The sequence below is a fragment of the Cherax quadricarinatus genome, chromosome 12 (assembly GCF_038502225.1).
Source record: "Cherax quadricarinatus isolate ZL_2023a chromosome 12, ASM3850222v1, whole genome shotgun sequence".
NCBI lineage: Eukaryota > Metazoa > Arthropoda > Malacostraca > Decapoda > Parastacidae > Cherax > Cherax quadricarinatus.
In genome coordinates, this window is record NC_091303.1 from 8423233 (window position 1) to 8438064 (window position 14832).

A 14832-nucleotide genomic window follows, 5' to 3' on the forward strand; every position below is an offset into this window, starting at 1 on the left:
TTAGACAGGGATGTGTACTGTCACCATGGTTGTTTAACTTATTTATAGATAAGGTTGTAAAGGAAGTAAATGCTAGGGTGTTGGGGAGAAGGGTGGGATTAAATTATGGGGAATCAAATACAAAATGGGAGTTAACACAGTTACTTTTTGCTGATGATACTGTACTTTTGGGGGATTCTAAAGAAAAGTTGCAAAGGTTAGTGGACGAATTTGGGAGGGAGTGTAAAGGTAGAAAGTTGAAAGTGAACATGGATAAGAGTATAATAATGAGGGTATCAGACAATTTAGATAAAGAAAAATTGGATATCAGATTGGAGGGAGGGAGTATGGAAGAAGTGAATGTTTTCAGATATTTGGGAGTTGCCATGTCAGCGGATGGGTTTTTGAAGGATGAGATTAGCCATAGAATTGATGAAGGAAAAATGGTGAGTGTTGCATTGAGGTATCTGTGGAGACAAAGAGAGTTATCCGTAGAGGCAAAGAAGGGAATGTACGAGAGTATAATGGTACCAATACTCTTATATGGGTGTGAAGCATAGGTTTTAAATGCTGCAGTAAGGAGGCGGCTGGAGACAGTGGAGATGTTGTGTCTAAGGGCAGTGTGTGGTGTAAATATTATGCAGAGAATTCGTAGTGTGGAAATTGGAAGGAAGTGTGGAGTTACTAAAAGTATTATTCAGAGGACTGAAGAGGGGCTGTTGAGGTGGTTTGGTCATTCAGAGTGAATGGAACAAAGTAGAATGACTTGGAGAGTGTATAAATCTGTTGGGGAAGGAAGGCAGGGTAGGGGTTGTCCCTGAACAGGTTGGAGGGAGGGGGTAAAGGAGGTTTTGTGGGCGAGGGGCTTGGACCTCCAGCAAACATGTGTGAGCTTGTTAGATAGGAGTGAATGGAGATGAATGGATTTTGGGGCCTGGTGAGCTGTTGGAGTGTAAGCTGGGTAATATTTTGTGAAGGGATTCAGGGAAACCTGTTAGCCGGATTTGAGTCCTGGAAATGGGAAGTACGTATAGTGCCTGCACTTTAAAGGAGGGGTTTGGGATATTGGCAATTTGGAGGGATGTCTGAACTGTTGTTTCTGAGTACCTCTGCAAAGACAGTAATTATGTGTGAGTGATGGTGAAAGTATTGAATGATGAAAGTTTTTTCTTTCTTTTTGTGTTTTTCTTTTTGGGTCACCCTGCCTCGTGGGAAACCGCTGATGTGTTAAAAAAAAATCTTATTCAGAGTACTGATAAATCATAGATTTGAATTGTTTTCTAAATAGTAGTGTGAAATGTCTATATAAAAGTTTGCCAAATATTCATCTTGTAAATGAGTGAATAAATAATAATCTCTATTTTAGTAAGTTTTGCTTTCAAAGGGCGGGGGAGGAAAGTCTCCATAATAAATAAATTCCCTTTGTTGCAGGTTCAACACCGCCTTCAAGTAATTATGGAACATTACGAGGCTTGGAACATAGCCTTAATCCACAGCTGATTAAATATGCCCATGAGACAGATTTTTCTATTGCACAAGCAAGGAGAGAAGACAGACACCAGCTGTTTACCTGTTATCCAAATCTTCCGGTTGGTTGTTCTACCATTTAATAAGAAATACAGTGCCTGCACTCTGAAGGAGGGGTTTGGGATATTTGCTGTTTAGAGGAACATCTGAACTGTTGTATCTGTGCACCTCTGGAAAATCAGTAATAGTGTGAATGATGGTGAAAATGTTTCTTTTTTGGGTCACCCTACTTCATCTGATTATTGCCTTTACCCCAGTTTCTAGTATCATCTTACATTAATATCATTTATGATTTACTGTTCATTAAGATTGTTATTGTATTACATGAATGGTAATTTTGTTCCCTCCAAAAGCAACATGGTAAATATGTCTGTAGATATCCATTTAATTACTGGTAATTTTAATGTTTTTTGTTTTAAAAAATAGGTTGACAGGGTAACATAAAGGCCAAGGTTTATGTACATGGTCTCTTGGTCATATCTTTGTTTTGCAATTTTTACAATAAGCTAGTCTTTCTTATTTTAGAAGTTGTTAGTCAAATCTACAACTACAAAATTTTTCTGCTTATTTCATGATGACAAAAAAAAAATCTTTTTTTTTTTGGTAATGAATCTTGACAATTATGACAGCAAGAAATATGTTAAATTATACATTAATTAATTAGTTTCACTTAGTTGTGTTTCTTTAACTCTCTAACTTATGCATAATATTTAAAGTTAATTAGGTGAAAATGATCTATTTGCTTTTCTGTTAACAGCGCTCTGAGGGTGAGAATGGCAGTGTAGAACTCAGGGATGAGAGCCTTATATGGCCCTACGAGGAAAAATTTGGAACTCGTTTTCGAGTTCTTTTTGAGAGTATTAAGTTTAGACTTCAGGCTCCACTGGATTCAGGAGATGGTCCATTGTCACAGGTGAGTGGCATTACAATGTTTGGAATACTTTTAACACACTGACCATTTGAAATAATTGACCAGGCTAAATATTAGATAAATAGCGTAAAATATGGATCTTGATTCCCATTCACCATGGATATGCAGTGACCACATTATTTATAGGGATTCAGTGTGAGTGACAATGTTTAAACTGTTTAGAAAAGCCCAAATAATTTAATCTAGGTGAATGAAAAGATGAATATTTTAGTGTTGGTAATCAAGGAAACATTTTGTAACTTAGAATTACCTTCATTTTGCAGAACCACTAAACCCCATAGGGTCATATTGCTCAGTTAAAATATATCATAAGAAATAATAGAGAATGCTGTCAGATATGTAATAATTTTTTTCTATAATTACACATGTCTTTAAATGCCTTTATTTTTTAATAAATTATTTTTATTGCTTATTCACAGCTGGAACCATACATGACATATGCCTCTCTGTATGACGTGACACAAGGCTGCAAGATCTCGGAAGATTTTCATTTCGATCTTAATAACCCTATGATACGCAGCTTGCTATCAAAGGCAAAGAAAAAATCTGATGACCCGAAAGATAGCTCAGGAACATCATTACCACTATCACTTGCTGGAGTGCCCGAGGAATGGATTGCGCACCCTAAACAGGTAAGAATTCAATAATTAGTATATTACACTACTTATACTACTCATCCCGTTTTCTCAGTCAAACAAATAATGACGTACTAAAGCTGCATAAGTAATAAACGTGATTTCTTATAATAGGATTGATTTTCTTGACTGAAACAATTATATAGTGAATAAAAAAAAAAAAAAACAGGTAATTGCATATGCAGTAGTTTATTATGTATGCACATTTGAATTCTCAATACAGTAAACTATTTTCCTTGTACAGGCTGTTATGAGTGTGACAAGGCCTCATAGTGATGTCTTTCTTGTAATACGTATCGAGAAGGTTCTTCAAGGGTCCATCAGTCAGACTGTGGAGCCATATCTCAAGAGTATGGACTTAAAAAGTATCCAGAAGCTTCAAAAAATGATCAAAACTTGTTGTTGGAGGTATGAGATATTAAAGATGTTATTATTGACATTTATAAACTGTATAAAACTTATTCTTGTTTGGTTTTGAAAACGCTGTTGGTTACATCTTAAAACATTTCAAAACTGCCTTATACTACTTTCATTTGTTTTAAAGCTTTCCTGATTGTTCATTTTTCTTTCACTTTTATAGCTACAACTATAGATAGCTCTAGTTTTTATAAGCATTTTATAGCTCCACATAAGTTATACAGGATTTGGCAGGACATGGGTGTTTGGCCCTCCTCCTCCAACAGGAATCACCACTTTGAGACAAATCTCTGTTGATTGAGGATTGGATACACCTCTTACCCATATCCACCTGTTTGCAGATGCTCCTGTTCCCCTCTGTAGCATGTGATATGCCACTGACTATGGCACGCATTTTAATAGTTTGCTCATGGTTTAGGCCTTTCTGCCTTTGTCAGGGTTTTTATAATTACAGAGGAGCCTGTAAAGCCTTGAGGAACTTTTAGGAGTCTTTTGACAATAATTTAATGTTTTTTTTTTTTTTTAATTGATGCTGGTTATTTGAATCTGGTATGATAGTATTTATTTATGTTGAGTTTTTTAATGGTTATTTTCACTGAGTGAACTACATGATCAGAGTGTTCTATAAATGTCTCAACAATGACTACTATTATTATTTTATAATTCCACTAGGGCTATGTTTTACTTCTTCTAAATATAATTTTTTTACTACCTTCATAGCATATGAGATATACACAAATGCTACATTTCTTACAGACCTTCACATGTCCTATATTCTGTAGAGCCTCTCACTTTTGTTATTATAACTTCCATTCACTTTTAATCCACAGTTTGGAGGGGAATTTTTAGAAAATGTTTTAGTCCTGGATCATTATTAAGTCATGAGTTATGAATTGATGATGCTCCAGGATGGACTGAAATATTGTCATGTGCTTGCTCTTCAAATTGTGAACTGTTCCAGCCACAATATTGACTTATATTCATCTTTTATACCTTGTTTGATATGTGTATGCTCAGTAATGTAATTTCTAATTTGTAGTTCTTAACCCATGTACAGCCATGAGGAAGCAAGTGCAGGTAGATATAATAGAATAATGTGGAAATTATTAACTGACTACAATATGTACCATCAGGTGTTATCTTCAACATATATTGGCTTATTTTCATATCTAGCCAGAGTCTTTATGATTTTTTTTTTTTTAATCATCAGCCATCCACTGAGGTAAGGTGATCATTATTCATTCAACAGCTGTCTTTCCAGAAATAATCAGGGATCCCCACTCCTTCAAAGTGAAGGCACTGTTTTTACACCTCCAGGACTCAAGTCTGGCTAACCAGTTTTCTGAATCCCATCATAAATGTTACCTTGCTTGTACTCCAACAGCATGTCCAACCATTAAACCACATAGTCCTGTCTAATACTTTCACACATGTTTGATGGAGACTTTAGCCTTTATTGGTTTGAATCACCTATCCCTCCTCCCTCCAGCCCACCTTTTCTATCCTTTTGAATTACACTTTCAGTAACACATTCCATCTTCTGATTTCTGTGCTCCTAATTCTCTGTATAACATTTACACCAATAATTACTATCAAGCATCACAGCACTGCCTCCAGCCTTCTCCTTGCAGTAGTTAGCTATTCAGTTGTATGAATTTTTTATATTAAAATTGACAGATTAACATAATAAAAATGCTATACACTGCCTCATTATTTGCTATTTATGCAATGAAATAATACACAATGAAATAATTTTTTTACAGGCTTGGTGAATTCAGAATGCCCTTTGGTTGGTGTGCTCGTCCACTGTTTAAGAGCTCTGGGAATCTTGATACAGATTCAGATTTTTCTCCAATTTATCGTTGTGAAGAAAAACGTCTTGGCGAGCTGGAGTTCATAAAGATGCTTGCTGATTTTCGGAAGCCAGAAAAGATGAACAAATTAACACTCATTCCAGGGAATGTCAGCGTCCAGATCTTGCCCATGGAAGTCACATTACCCAGTAAGTTTGTTATCCTGCTACATTGTGGGAAATGCCTCTGCATTGTGAGTTTTCTCTGTGCATATGTAAAGACATTTTGATATTTGGTTCACTTTCAGCTTGTGATTGGGAATTTAATTTCAATAGTAGATTCTCCACTTTGGACGTTAATGTGTTCTTTAGTTCTTGTTCTTAAGCCAAGTGTTTGGAATTTGAAACCTTTTGTCCCATTGATGCCTGTGTTATAATTGGAGCTACTTTCCCAAACAATAATATTCCTTATTTATTTTAATTTATTTTTTAGCTGAGAATGTATTTCCAATATTTTACATTCAGTACTGTTCCTTTTCACTTACATATAATATTAAACATTGTTTAATTAGTGTATGTATACATTAATTAAATTGTGCAACTCTATGATATAAAATTCAATACAGTACAGATTTGTAGGGGTGGCTAGTAGCTGGACTGTCCTCTTTTTTCATTCTGTTTTTCCTATTAATTCCCATTTTCTTACATTTTATCAACTCAGATCTCTCTATATTTGCTCACTGCTGTCGTTAAGTATGTGGTGGAGGAATCATATGACAGATGTGGTGTGTGGGGGCAGGCAGCAGTTAAACTGTCTTCCTCTCTCATTCTCTCTCCATTTCACTCCAACACTCTCTCACATCATATCTTAACTCAAGACTCTTTACATATGTTCACCATTCCTTCATTGTTATGGGTAGGGTATGTGTGCCTGGGTATATAATGTGGAAAGGTAATGGTGAGAGTGTGTGAAGAAGGGTATGATGTGAATGTGCTGAGCTCACTTTGTCCCATACCCCATTCATTGACATGTCCAGTATGCAGGCAGCAGCAGTGGTGGCTACCACAGCCTAGCTGAATATTGTAATTTTTAAGCTACAGTTATTAACCAGTCTCTAACAAAAAAAAAAATGAACACACTACACATGCATAAAAATAACATGCAAAACAATATCAATGCATTTTGTAAAAAATATAACCAAAAAATATCATATTTACATTTCACCTTTAGGAAGATTGTAACTATTTAATCTATAGTTCTTTAACTATCTCTGTTAAGCAGATGAGCTCAGTGCATAAAATGAATGTATACTACAAAGTATGAATTCATTTGGTAAAAAAAATAGAAAAAATAATCATCACTAACCCACGATATAATGAACTAATAGGGGTATCCATTATATCGAAATGATGTTAAAAACAGTAAAAAGTTCACTAAAGAACTATACCGTATACCTAATGTAGTACTGTACACAATTTGCATATATACTGCAATAAAATTTGAAAATAAAGGAGTGAAAAGTACAGTTTTAAAAGTTCGTTATATCAAGGCCACTGTATTATATTGAGATGTTGGAGTGTGAGCAGGGTAATATTTTGTGAAGGGAGTCAGGAAAACCGGTTAGCCGGACTTGAGTCCTGGAAATGGGAAGTACAGTGCCTGCACTTTATAGGAGGGGTTTGGGATATTGGCAGTTTGGAGGGACTTCTGAACTGTAGTATCTAAGCACCTCTGCAAAGACATAGTATGAGTATTGAATGATGATGAAAGTATTTTCTTTTTGGGGATTTTCTTTCTTTTTGGGTCACCTTGCCTCGTTGGGAGATGACTGACATTTTTTTTTTTTAACAAGTCGGCCGTCTCCCACCGAGGCAGAGTGACCCAAAAAGAAAGAAAATCTCCAAAAAGACAATACTTTCATCATCATTCAACACTTTCACCTCACTCACACATAATCACTGTTTTTGCAGAGGTGCTCAGAACACAACAGTTTAGATGCATATACGTATAAAGATACACAACATATCCCTCCAAACTGCCAATATCCCAAACCCCTCCTTTAAAGTGCAGGCATTGTACTTCCCATTTCCAGGACTCAAGTCCAGCTATATAAAAATAACTGGTTTCCCTGAATCCCTTCACTAAATATTACCCTGCTCACACTCCAACAGCTCGTCAGGTCCCAAATACCATTCGTCTCCATTCACTCCTATCTAGCATGCTCACGCACACTTGCTGGAAGTCCAAACCCCTTGTCCACAAAACCTCCTTTACCCCCTCCCTCCAACTGACATGTTGAAAAAATAATAATAATAATAATAATTGCTTTGGGGCACTTTAAATGTTGTATATTATGGTAGCCTAGAACCTAACCCGCCATATAAGTAGGGCTCTCCTGTAACTAATTCGTTCTGAAGTGCCAATATCATATGTACAGAACATCGTAATTTGAGAAACCTGCTGCACTAAATAATAAATTAAGGGCTTTTTCCACATCAGTCTGATGCTTAGAAATAATTTACCAATTATTTTGTAAACAAGTGAAACAATTACTTTGTAGAAAAGTTTCAACAAAATTACGTTAAAATCACGTTAAAAAATTTGAGGGTGTGTAAAGGTAGAAAATTGAAAGTGAACATAGATAAGAGGAAGGTGATGAGGGTATCAAATGATTTAGATAAAGAAAAATTGAATATCACATTGGAGAGAGGGAGTATGGAAGAAGTGAATGTTTTCAGATACAGTGGTCCCCCGCTTTTCGTAGTTCCCGGCAATCGTAAAATTCGCCAATCATAGAGGTATTTTCGTATAAACATGGACTCGCTTTTCATAGGTTGACTCGCGAGTCGTAGTTCGTCCGGGACGCGTACCCACGGCGTGAGCCAGGGCCGCAGCCAGTCTGGCATTGTTTACCAGTGAGCGAAGGTCCCCTCACGTGCTCCAGCGAAATATTTCATAATATTCCATTTATTTTAGTGCTTGCAAGTACTAAATAAGCTACCATGGGTCCAAGGAAAGCTCCTAGTGCCAAGCCTGTGGTAAAGAAGGTGAGAAATATGATTGAATTTAAGAAAACCATCATTGAACAATATGAAAGTGGTACAAGTGTGGCCGAACTGTCCAGGATGTATAAGAAACCCTACACAACCTTATGTTCCATAGTGGCCAAGAAAAATGAAATTAAGGATGCTGTTGTTGCAAAGGGAGTAACTGTGCTGACAAAAATGAGATCACCAGTACTGGAAGAGGTTGAGAAGTTATTATTGGTGTGGATAAATGAGAAACAATTAGCAGGAGATACTCTTATGACTTCGTTTATTTGTGAAAAGGCTAGGCAGTTGCATGAAGATTTGGTAAAGAAATTGCCTGCAAATAGTGGTGAAGTGAGTGAATTTAAGGCCAGCAAAGGCTGGTTTGAGAGATTTAAGAACCGTACTGGCATACACAGTGTGGTAAGGCATGGTGAGGCTGCCAGTTCGGACCACAAAGCGGCTGAAAAATATGTGCATGAATTCAAGGAGTACATAGAGGCTGAAGGACTGAAACCTGAACAAGTGTTCAATTGTGATGAAACAGGCCTCTTTTGGAAGAAAATGCCAAAGAGGACCTTCATTACACAAGAGGAAAAGGCAATGCCAGGACACAAGCCTATGAAAGACAGGCTGACGCTAATGTTCTGTGCTAATGCTAGTGGGGATTTCAAAGTGAAGCCATTACTAATGTACCATTCTGAAAATCCCAGAGTGTTCAGGAAAAACAATGTTATGAAGAGTAAATTGTGTGTGTTTTGGAAATCTAATAGTAAGGTAAGGGTCACGAGGGAAATTTTCGTCGAGTAGTTCAATGAAGTGTTTGGCCCTAGTGTGAAGGAGTATCTCCTTGAAAAGAAATTGGATCTCAAGTGCCTGCTAGTAATGGACAATGCACCTGCTCATCCTCCAAACTTGGATGACCTAATTTTCGAGGAGTTTGGGTTCATCACAGTAAAGTTCTTGCCCCCGAATACCACTCCTCTCCTCCAACCCATGGACCAGCAGGTTATTGCAAACTTTAAAAAAACTACACAGAAGCAATGTTTCACAGGTGCTTGACTGTGACCACAGACACTCACTTGACCCTGAGGGAGTTTTGGAGAGAACACTTCAGCATCCTCCACTGCATAACCCTTATAGGTATGGCTTGGGAGGGAGTGACTACCAGACTTTGAGCTCTGCCTGGAGAAAATTGTGGCCAGATTGTGTCGACAAGAGGGATTTTGAAGAATTTGGGACTGACCCTAATGAGCCTATGTCTGTTGTAAAATCAATTGTGGCACTGGGGAGTTCCATGGGGTTGGATGTGAGTTTGGAGGATGCGGAAGAATTGCTGGAAGACCACAATGAAGAGCTCACCACTGAGGAGCTGCAAGAGCTTCAGCAGGAAGAGCAACACATCGCAGCTCAGAATCTTGCTGCAGAGGAGGAGGAAGAGAGATGGAAGAAGGTGCCTTCTTCAGAAATTAAAGAGATTTTTACTATGTGGGGTAAGATGGAAAGCTTTATGGAGAAACATCACCCTAACAAGGTTGTTGCAAGCCAGGTTGGCAACATGTACAGTGACAAAGTCTTGGGCCATTTTAGGGAAATGTTAAAGAGACGCCAGAAACAGAGCTCTCTCCACAGTTATTTTGTGAGACAGGACTCCAGTAACTCTCAAGGCAGTCCTAGTGGCATTAAGAAACAGAGAAGAGAAGCAACCCCAGAAAAGCAAATGGTACCTGAGGTGTTGATGGAAGGGGATTCCCCTTCCAAACTATAAACAATCCACTCTCTCTCCTCCTCCAGTCTCCCATACACTAAGAAGAATCTCCAATAAAGGTAAGTGTTATGCTGTTAATGTTTCATTCATCATTTCCCATTGTATTGTTTATGTACTACATGCATATTTCATGTTAAAAATTTTTTTGTTTTAATACTTTTGGGTGCCAGGAACGGAATAATTGTATTTACATTATTTCTTATGGGGAAAATTGATTCGTAAATCGTAAATTTCGTTTATAGTAACGGCTCAAGGAACGGATTAATTACAAACAACGAGGGACCACTGTATTTGGGAGTTGATATGTCAGCGGATGGTGGGTTTATGAAGGATGAGATTAATCATAGAATTGATAAAGGAAACAAGGTGAGTGGTGCATTGAGGCATTTGTGGAGACAAAAAACATTATCCATGGAGGCAAAGAAGGGAATGTATGAAAGTATAGTGGTGCCAACACTCTTATATGGGTGTGAAGCTTGGGTTGCAAATGCTGCAGCGAGGAGGTGGCTGGAGGCAGTGGAGATGTCGTGTCTAAGGGCAATGTGTGGTGTAAATATTATGCAGAGAATTTGGAGTGCGGAAATTAGGAGAAGGTGTGGAGTTAACAAAAGTACGTATTAGTCAGAGGGCAGAGGAGGGGTTATTGAGGTGGTTTGGTCATTTAGAGAGAATGGATCAAAGTAGAATGACTCGGAGAGCGTATAAATTTGTAGGGGAAGGAAGGAGGGGTAGGGGTCGTCCTCAAAAAGGTTGGAGGGAGGGGGTTAAAGAGGTTTTGTGGGGGAGGGGCTTGGACTTCCAGCAAGCGTGCGTGAGCGTGTTAGATAGGAGTGAATGGAGATAATGGTTTTTGGGACATGATGAGCTGTTGGAATGTGAGTAGTGAAGGGATTCAGGGAAACTGGTTATTTTTATATAGCCAGACTTGAGTCCTGGAAATGGGAAGTACAATGCCTGCACTTTAAAGGAGAGGTTTGGGATATTGGCAGTTTGTAATATTGGCAGTTTGGGATATTGGAATATACAAAGATAGATGTTATATATCTTTATATATGCTTCTAAACTGTTGTATCTGGGTGCCTGCAAAGACAGTGTTTATGTATGAATCAGGTGAAAGTGTTGAATGATGATGAAAGTATTTTTTTTTTTGGGGGGGTGGGTATTTTCTTTATTTTTGGGCCACCCTGCCTCAGTGGGAGACGGCCGACTTGTTGAAAAAATAAAATATGTATTCCTAAATGATTTAGTAATACTTTTGGCACAATGGTGCATTTAAATGTCTGTCTGAAGTTTGTAATGCTAATCACTTCATAGTATGCACCTTGTTCTGTGCCCATTCTCAATTTTATTAATATGCTTCAAGTAAAGAAATAAACCTGTAAATTGAGCTATATTTTGAGATTGAATAATTATATAAAAACGATTCCTATAATAAAAGGGATTTTATTTATTTGAGAGTGTTGGATACTCGAATTTAGAAGTGTATCAGTGACAGGAATGTATGTACGTATGTTTGAATTATGAACTTACTGTAATAACTAACTTTATTAATAATTTTCAAAAAGTTAATTTTGGGTACTGTACATGGGGAGGCTACTTGTACATTTACTTTCTGCTACAGACCTCAAGTGTTATATGCTGCCTCTTTGCCCAGCAGCACATTGAACTCGAGGGAGAATAATCTGCCGAACCCCACCTGTATATTTTTTATGCAAGTCTGTTTATTGACTTTTCATAAACAAACAAATCAAAGTTTGGCAGATATAATAAGTTCTCAGCCTATTGGCTCAGTTTTTGGATGTAAATATGTCTACTCTTGCCTCTTTCTCCACCATTTACAGGAAATAATTGATGAGGGAGGCTACGTACTACAGCAGTACTGTACATAAATGTGATGAAAATGGCTGTTTCTTACAAAATGTAAGAGAAAAATAAAGGTTCTTATAATTCAGTTTCGGTTCTGGCAGCCCTCTGAAAGAATAACTTTGCTTCAAAAGACCAGTACCTGTGAGCACTTCAGGTGGTGCATGATTTCTTAAATACAGTCTGCCTGGACCCATGCTAGAAACATCATTTTCTCCTGATAAGCCACAGAGAGTCACACATTTCTATAAGCTGCATAGATATCATACTACACATTTTTATTGCACTTATGAAAGACACAAAGCTTTATGAACTGTTTTTTAAATATTTGAATGTTCAGATAATGTATTCTACTTTCTCAGCTGTTATTGCTCCCACTAAAAATATTCATTGTTATCTTGAATATCATCACAGATTTTTTGCATTGGAAATTTCTGACTCCCAATATCACTCGTACTCCTTTTGAGTACAGTAGGACCCCCATATCTGCGGGTCCAGTATCCACTGTTTCAGTTATCCACAGTATACCACGGCCAGAAAATAACCCTTAATTTTGCCTAATAATGGCCTCAGAATGCTGGCAAGTCTTCAAAACCTAAGAAAAACCATGAAATGCTTTTTATCAGTAAAAAAGTACTGATTCTCCACTTGTATTGTGCATAATTTATCAGTCAAACTTTATCATTGGTGTGTATATAACTGAAAAACAACTTATATATAAGGTTTGCTACTATCCGTGGTTTCAGTATCTGCGGCAGGTCCTTGGAACATATCCCCTGTGGATACGGGGGTCCTATTGTATGTTGGTTAATGAAGCATGACTTTGGGGATGGAAGGAAATAAAGTACATTAAGTGCAAATACCTTTGGTCAGTGTTTTAGCAGACAAGCAGAGGTGTTTGCCACTGTTTGTGACTACTGTACCTGTTTGTAGCTACAAGAGCAGGTCTAATCTTCTGGTGCTCCATGTCAGTATTCAGTCTATCATAAACTAAATGATCATATTTAAAAAATCAGTGCATTTCATAAAAAAAAATATAAAATCAATCCTTATTATTGATTCACAGATAACCCACATGTAAAGAGAAAGCTTTAGATGATATTTCAGTTTGTCACAGTTGAGCAAGTAAAAGTATAGAAGACCGAGACAGGCCAAAACATTTACAAAAGTTTCCGGTCTAAGTGTGGGTTATTTATGAATTATTCCTACCATGGTATTGTAACTTTTATTGATTATTTTTAATTTTCCACAATGTACAAAAATCCACATTTTGTATTTATTTTTTCCATAAAAATATGACCATCCTCCACATTCACCAAAAGAATTGCATTTAGTCGAAAAACAACAAGAGTTAGAATAAATTTCAAAGTTTAATCTTAAATTGTACACACACTACTTCCTACAGTGGTCCCATCACACTGCAAAAATGTAAAGGTGCCCTGCAGTGGTTTTGTGGTGCATAAAATGATGAATCTTTTATGAACCCCATCAGTAAAAGACTGAAATTAATGAATAAGGATGTACTGTAGTGAATACAAAAGTCTTTCTGTAATCAAGAAATTTGTATATTTCAAGTGGTTTTTAGAAAGCTACAAAATAATTTTTTCAAGAAATTGGCATGGCCTTCTTCCTTAATATGCCCCTCCCCCTTCTTTTTTTTTTTGTTTTGTTTTACTGCACCCTTTCTTGGATCCCATTACAGCAGTCTTCTGCTATTTGTGAAGAAATATTTTCTGTTGTCCTGGCACCACTTTTTTTTTTTTTTTTTTTTTTTTCTGTTTAATAATTTAGCCTCATGTTTTCTTCTCTGTGTACATTACTAAAAATGTTAATTATTTTCCTTTTGTTTGTATTCTTCTATGATCTTATATAGTTATCATGTCTCTTTTGCCTCCTATTTACTTATGGAGGCATTTTCAGTATTTTAAAATTTTCTTTGTAATTCATATTTTTTTAGCTTCTGGGGGCTATTTTGTAGCATGCCATTAGACTTGTTTTGTAGTATGTTATTCAGTAAGGCCCCAACTTATGAACATGTAGGTTAGGCTGGTCAGCACTTACAAACAAGGCCCAAAGGACATAATATTGTTAAAATATTTGTTTTATAAATACCAGTTTTAAGTTCTGGAAGTGGGAAAGATAGTGCCTGCTCTCCGAAGGAGAGGTGAAGGTGTTGCAGTCAGAGGGTTATCTGAATTGTGATGTCTTTACATGTCTGGCAAGAGAGTGATTGAATGAATGATGGTCAGTGTGTTTCCTTCTTTGGTGACCTTGCCTTGGCAGAAGACTGCCATTGAGTTTAAAAAAAAAAAAAAGCTTTAAGGGTTACAGACAACTTGATCGTAAATTGAAACACCGGGAGCACAACTTATTCATAAGTCAGGGCCTTACTGTAGTGTGGACACCACACTACCAATGTATAGTCATATTTAAGCTTAACTTGTACTGTGAACAGTTTATGAGGCTATTTGATATTGGCCAGCAAAATGTAACATATGAGCTTCTCACTACTCTGATATGATCATCTGATAACACTCTGTTGTCTGCAATTTTCCCAATTCTCTATAATTCTCAAGCTCGATATTTATTTTTTTTTTTTTTTACATTCTATATTAATGTGTTTTTTTTCCCTCTCTCCCATTTCAACTATGTGACATTTGCCTATACGTACAGTGGACCCTTGGTTATCGGCCATAATTCATTCCAGAGGGTTGGCCTAAAACTGAAATGGCCGAAAACCGAAATAATATTTCCCATAAGAATTAATGTAAATACAATTAATCTATTCCAGACACCCAAAAATATTAACAAAAAATACATATTTCAAAGATTAACTATAGTTTTACATACACAAAACAATGAGAACTAAATAGAATGACTAATGAATTGG

The 14832-nt window shown here is 36.8% G+C and overlaps 1 protein-coding gene across 9 annotated transcripts in view; it reads left to right on the forward strand.

Annotated features, from left to right (window-relative positions):
• Ziz (dedicator of cytokinesis protein Ziz) overlaps positions 1-14832 on the forward strand; it is a 165901-nt gene that overhangs the window by 14458 nt on the left and 136611 nt on the right. For all 9 annotated transcript variants that reach the window (XM_070084220.1, XM_070084222.1, XM_070084223.1 and 6 more), the window contains exons 9-13: positions 1411-1568; positions 2264-2419; positions 2857-3069; positions 3317-3480; positions 5253-5491. In XM_070084220.1, coding sequence (XP_069940321.1) covers positions 1411-1568; positions 2264-2419; positions 2857-3069; positions 3317-3480; positions 5253-5491 — 930 coding nt within the window. The remainder of the gene's footprint in view (positions 1-1410; positions 1569-2263; positions 2420-2856; positions 3070-3316; positions 3481-5252; positions 5492-14832) is intronic.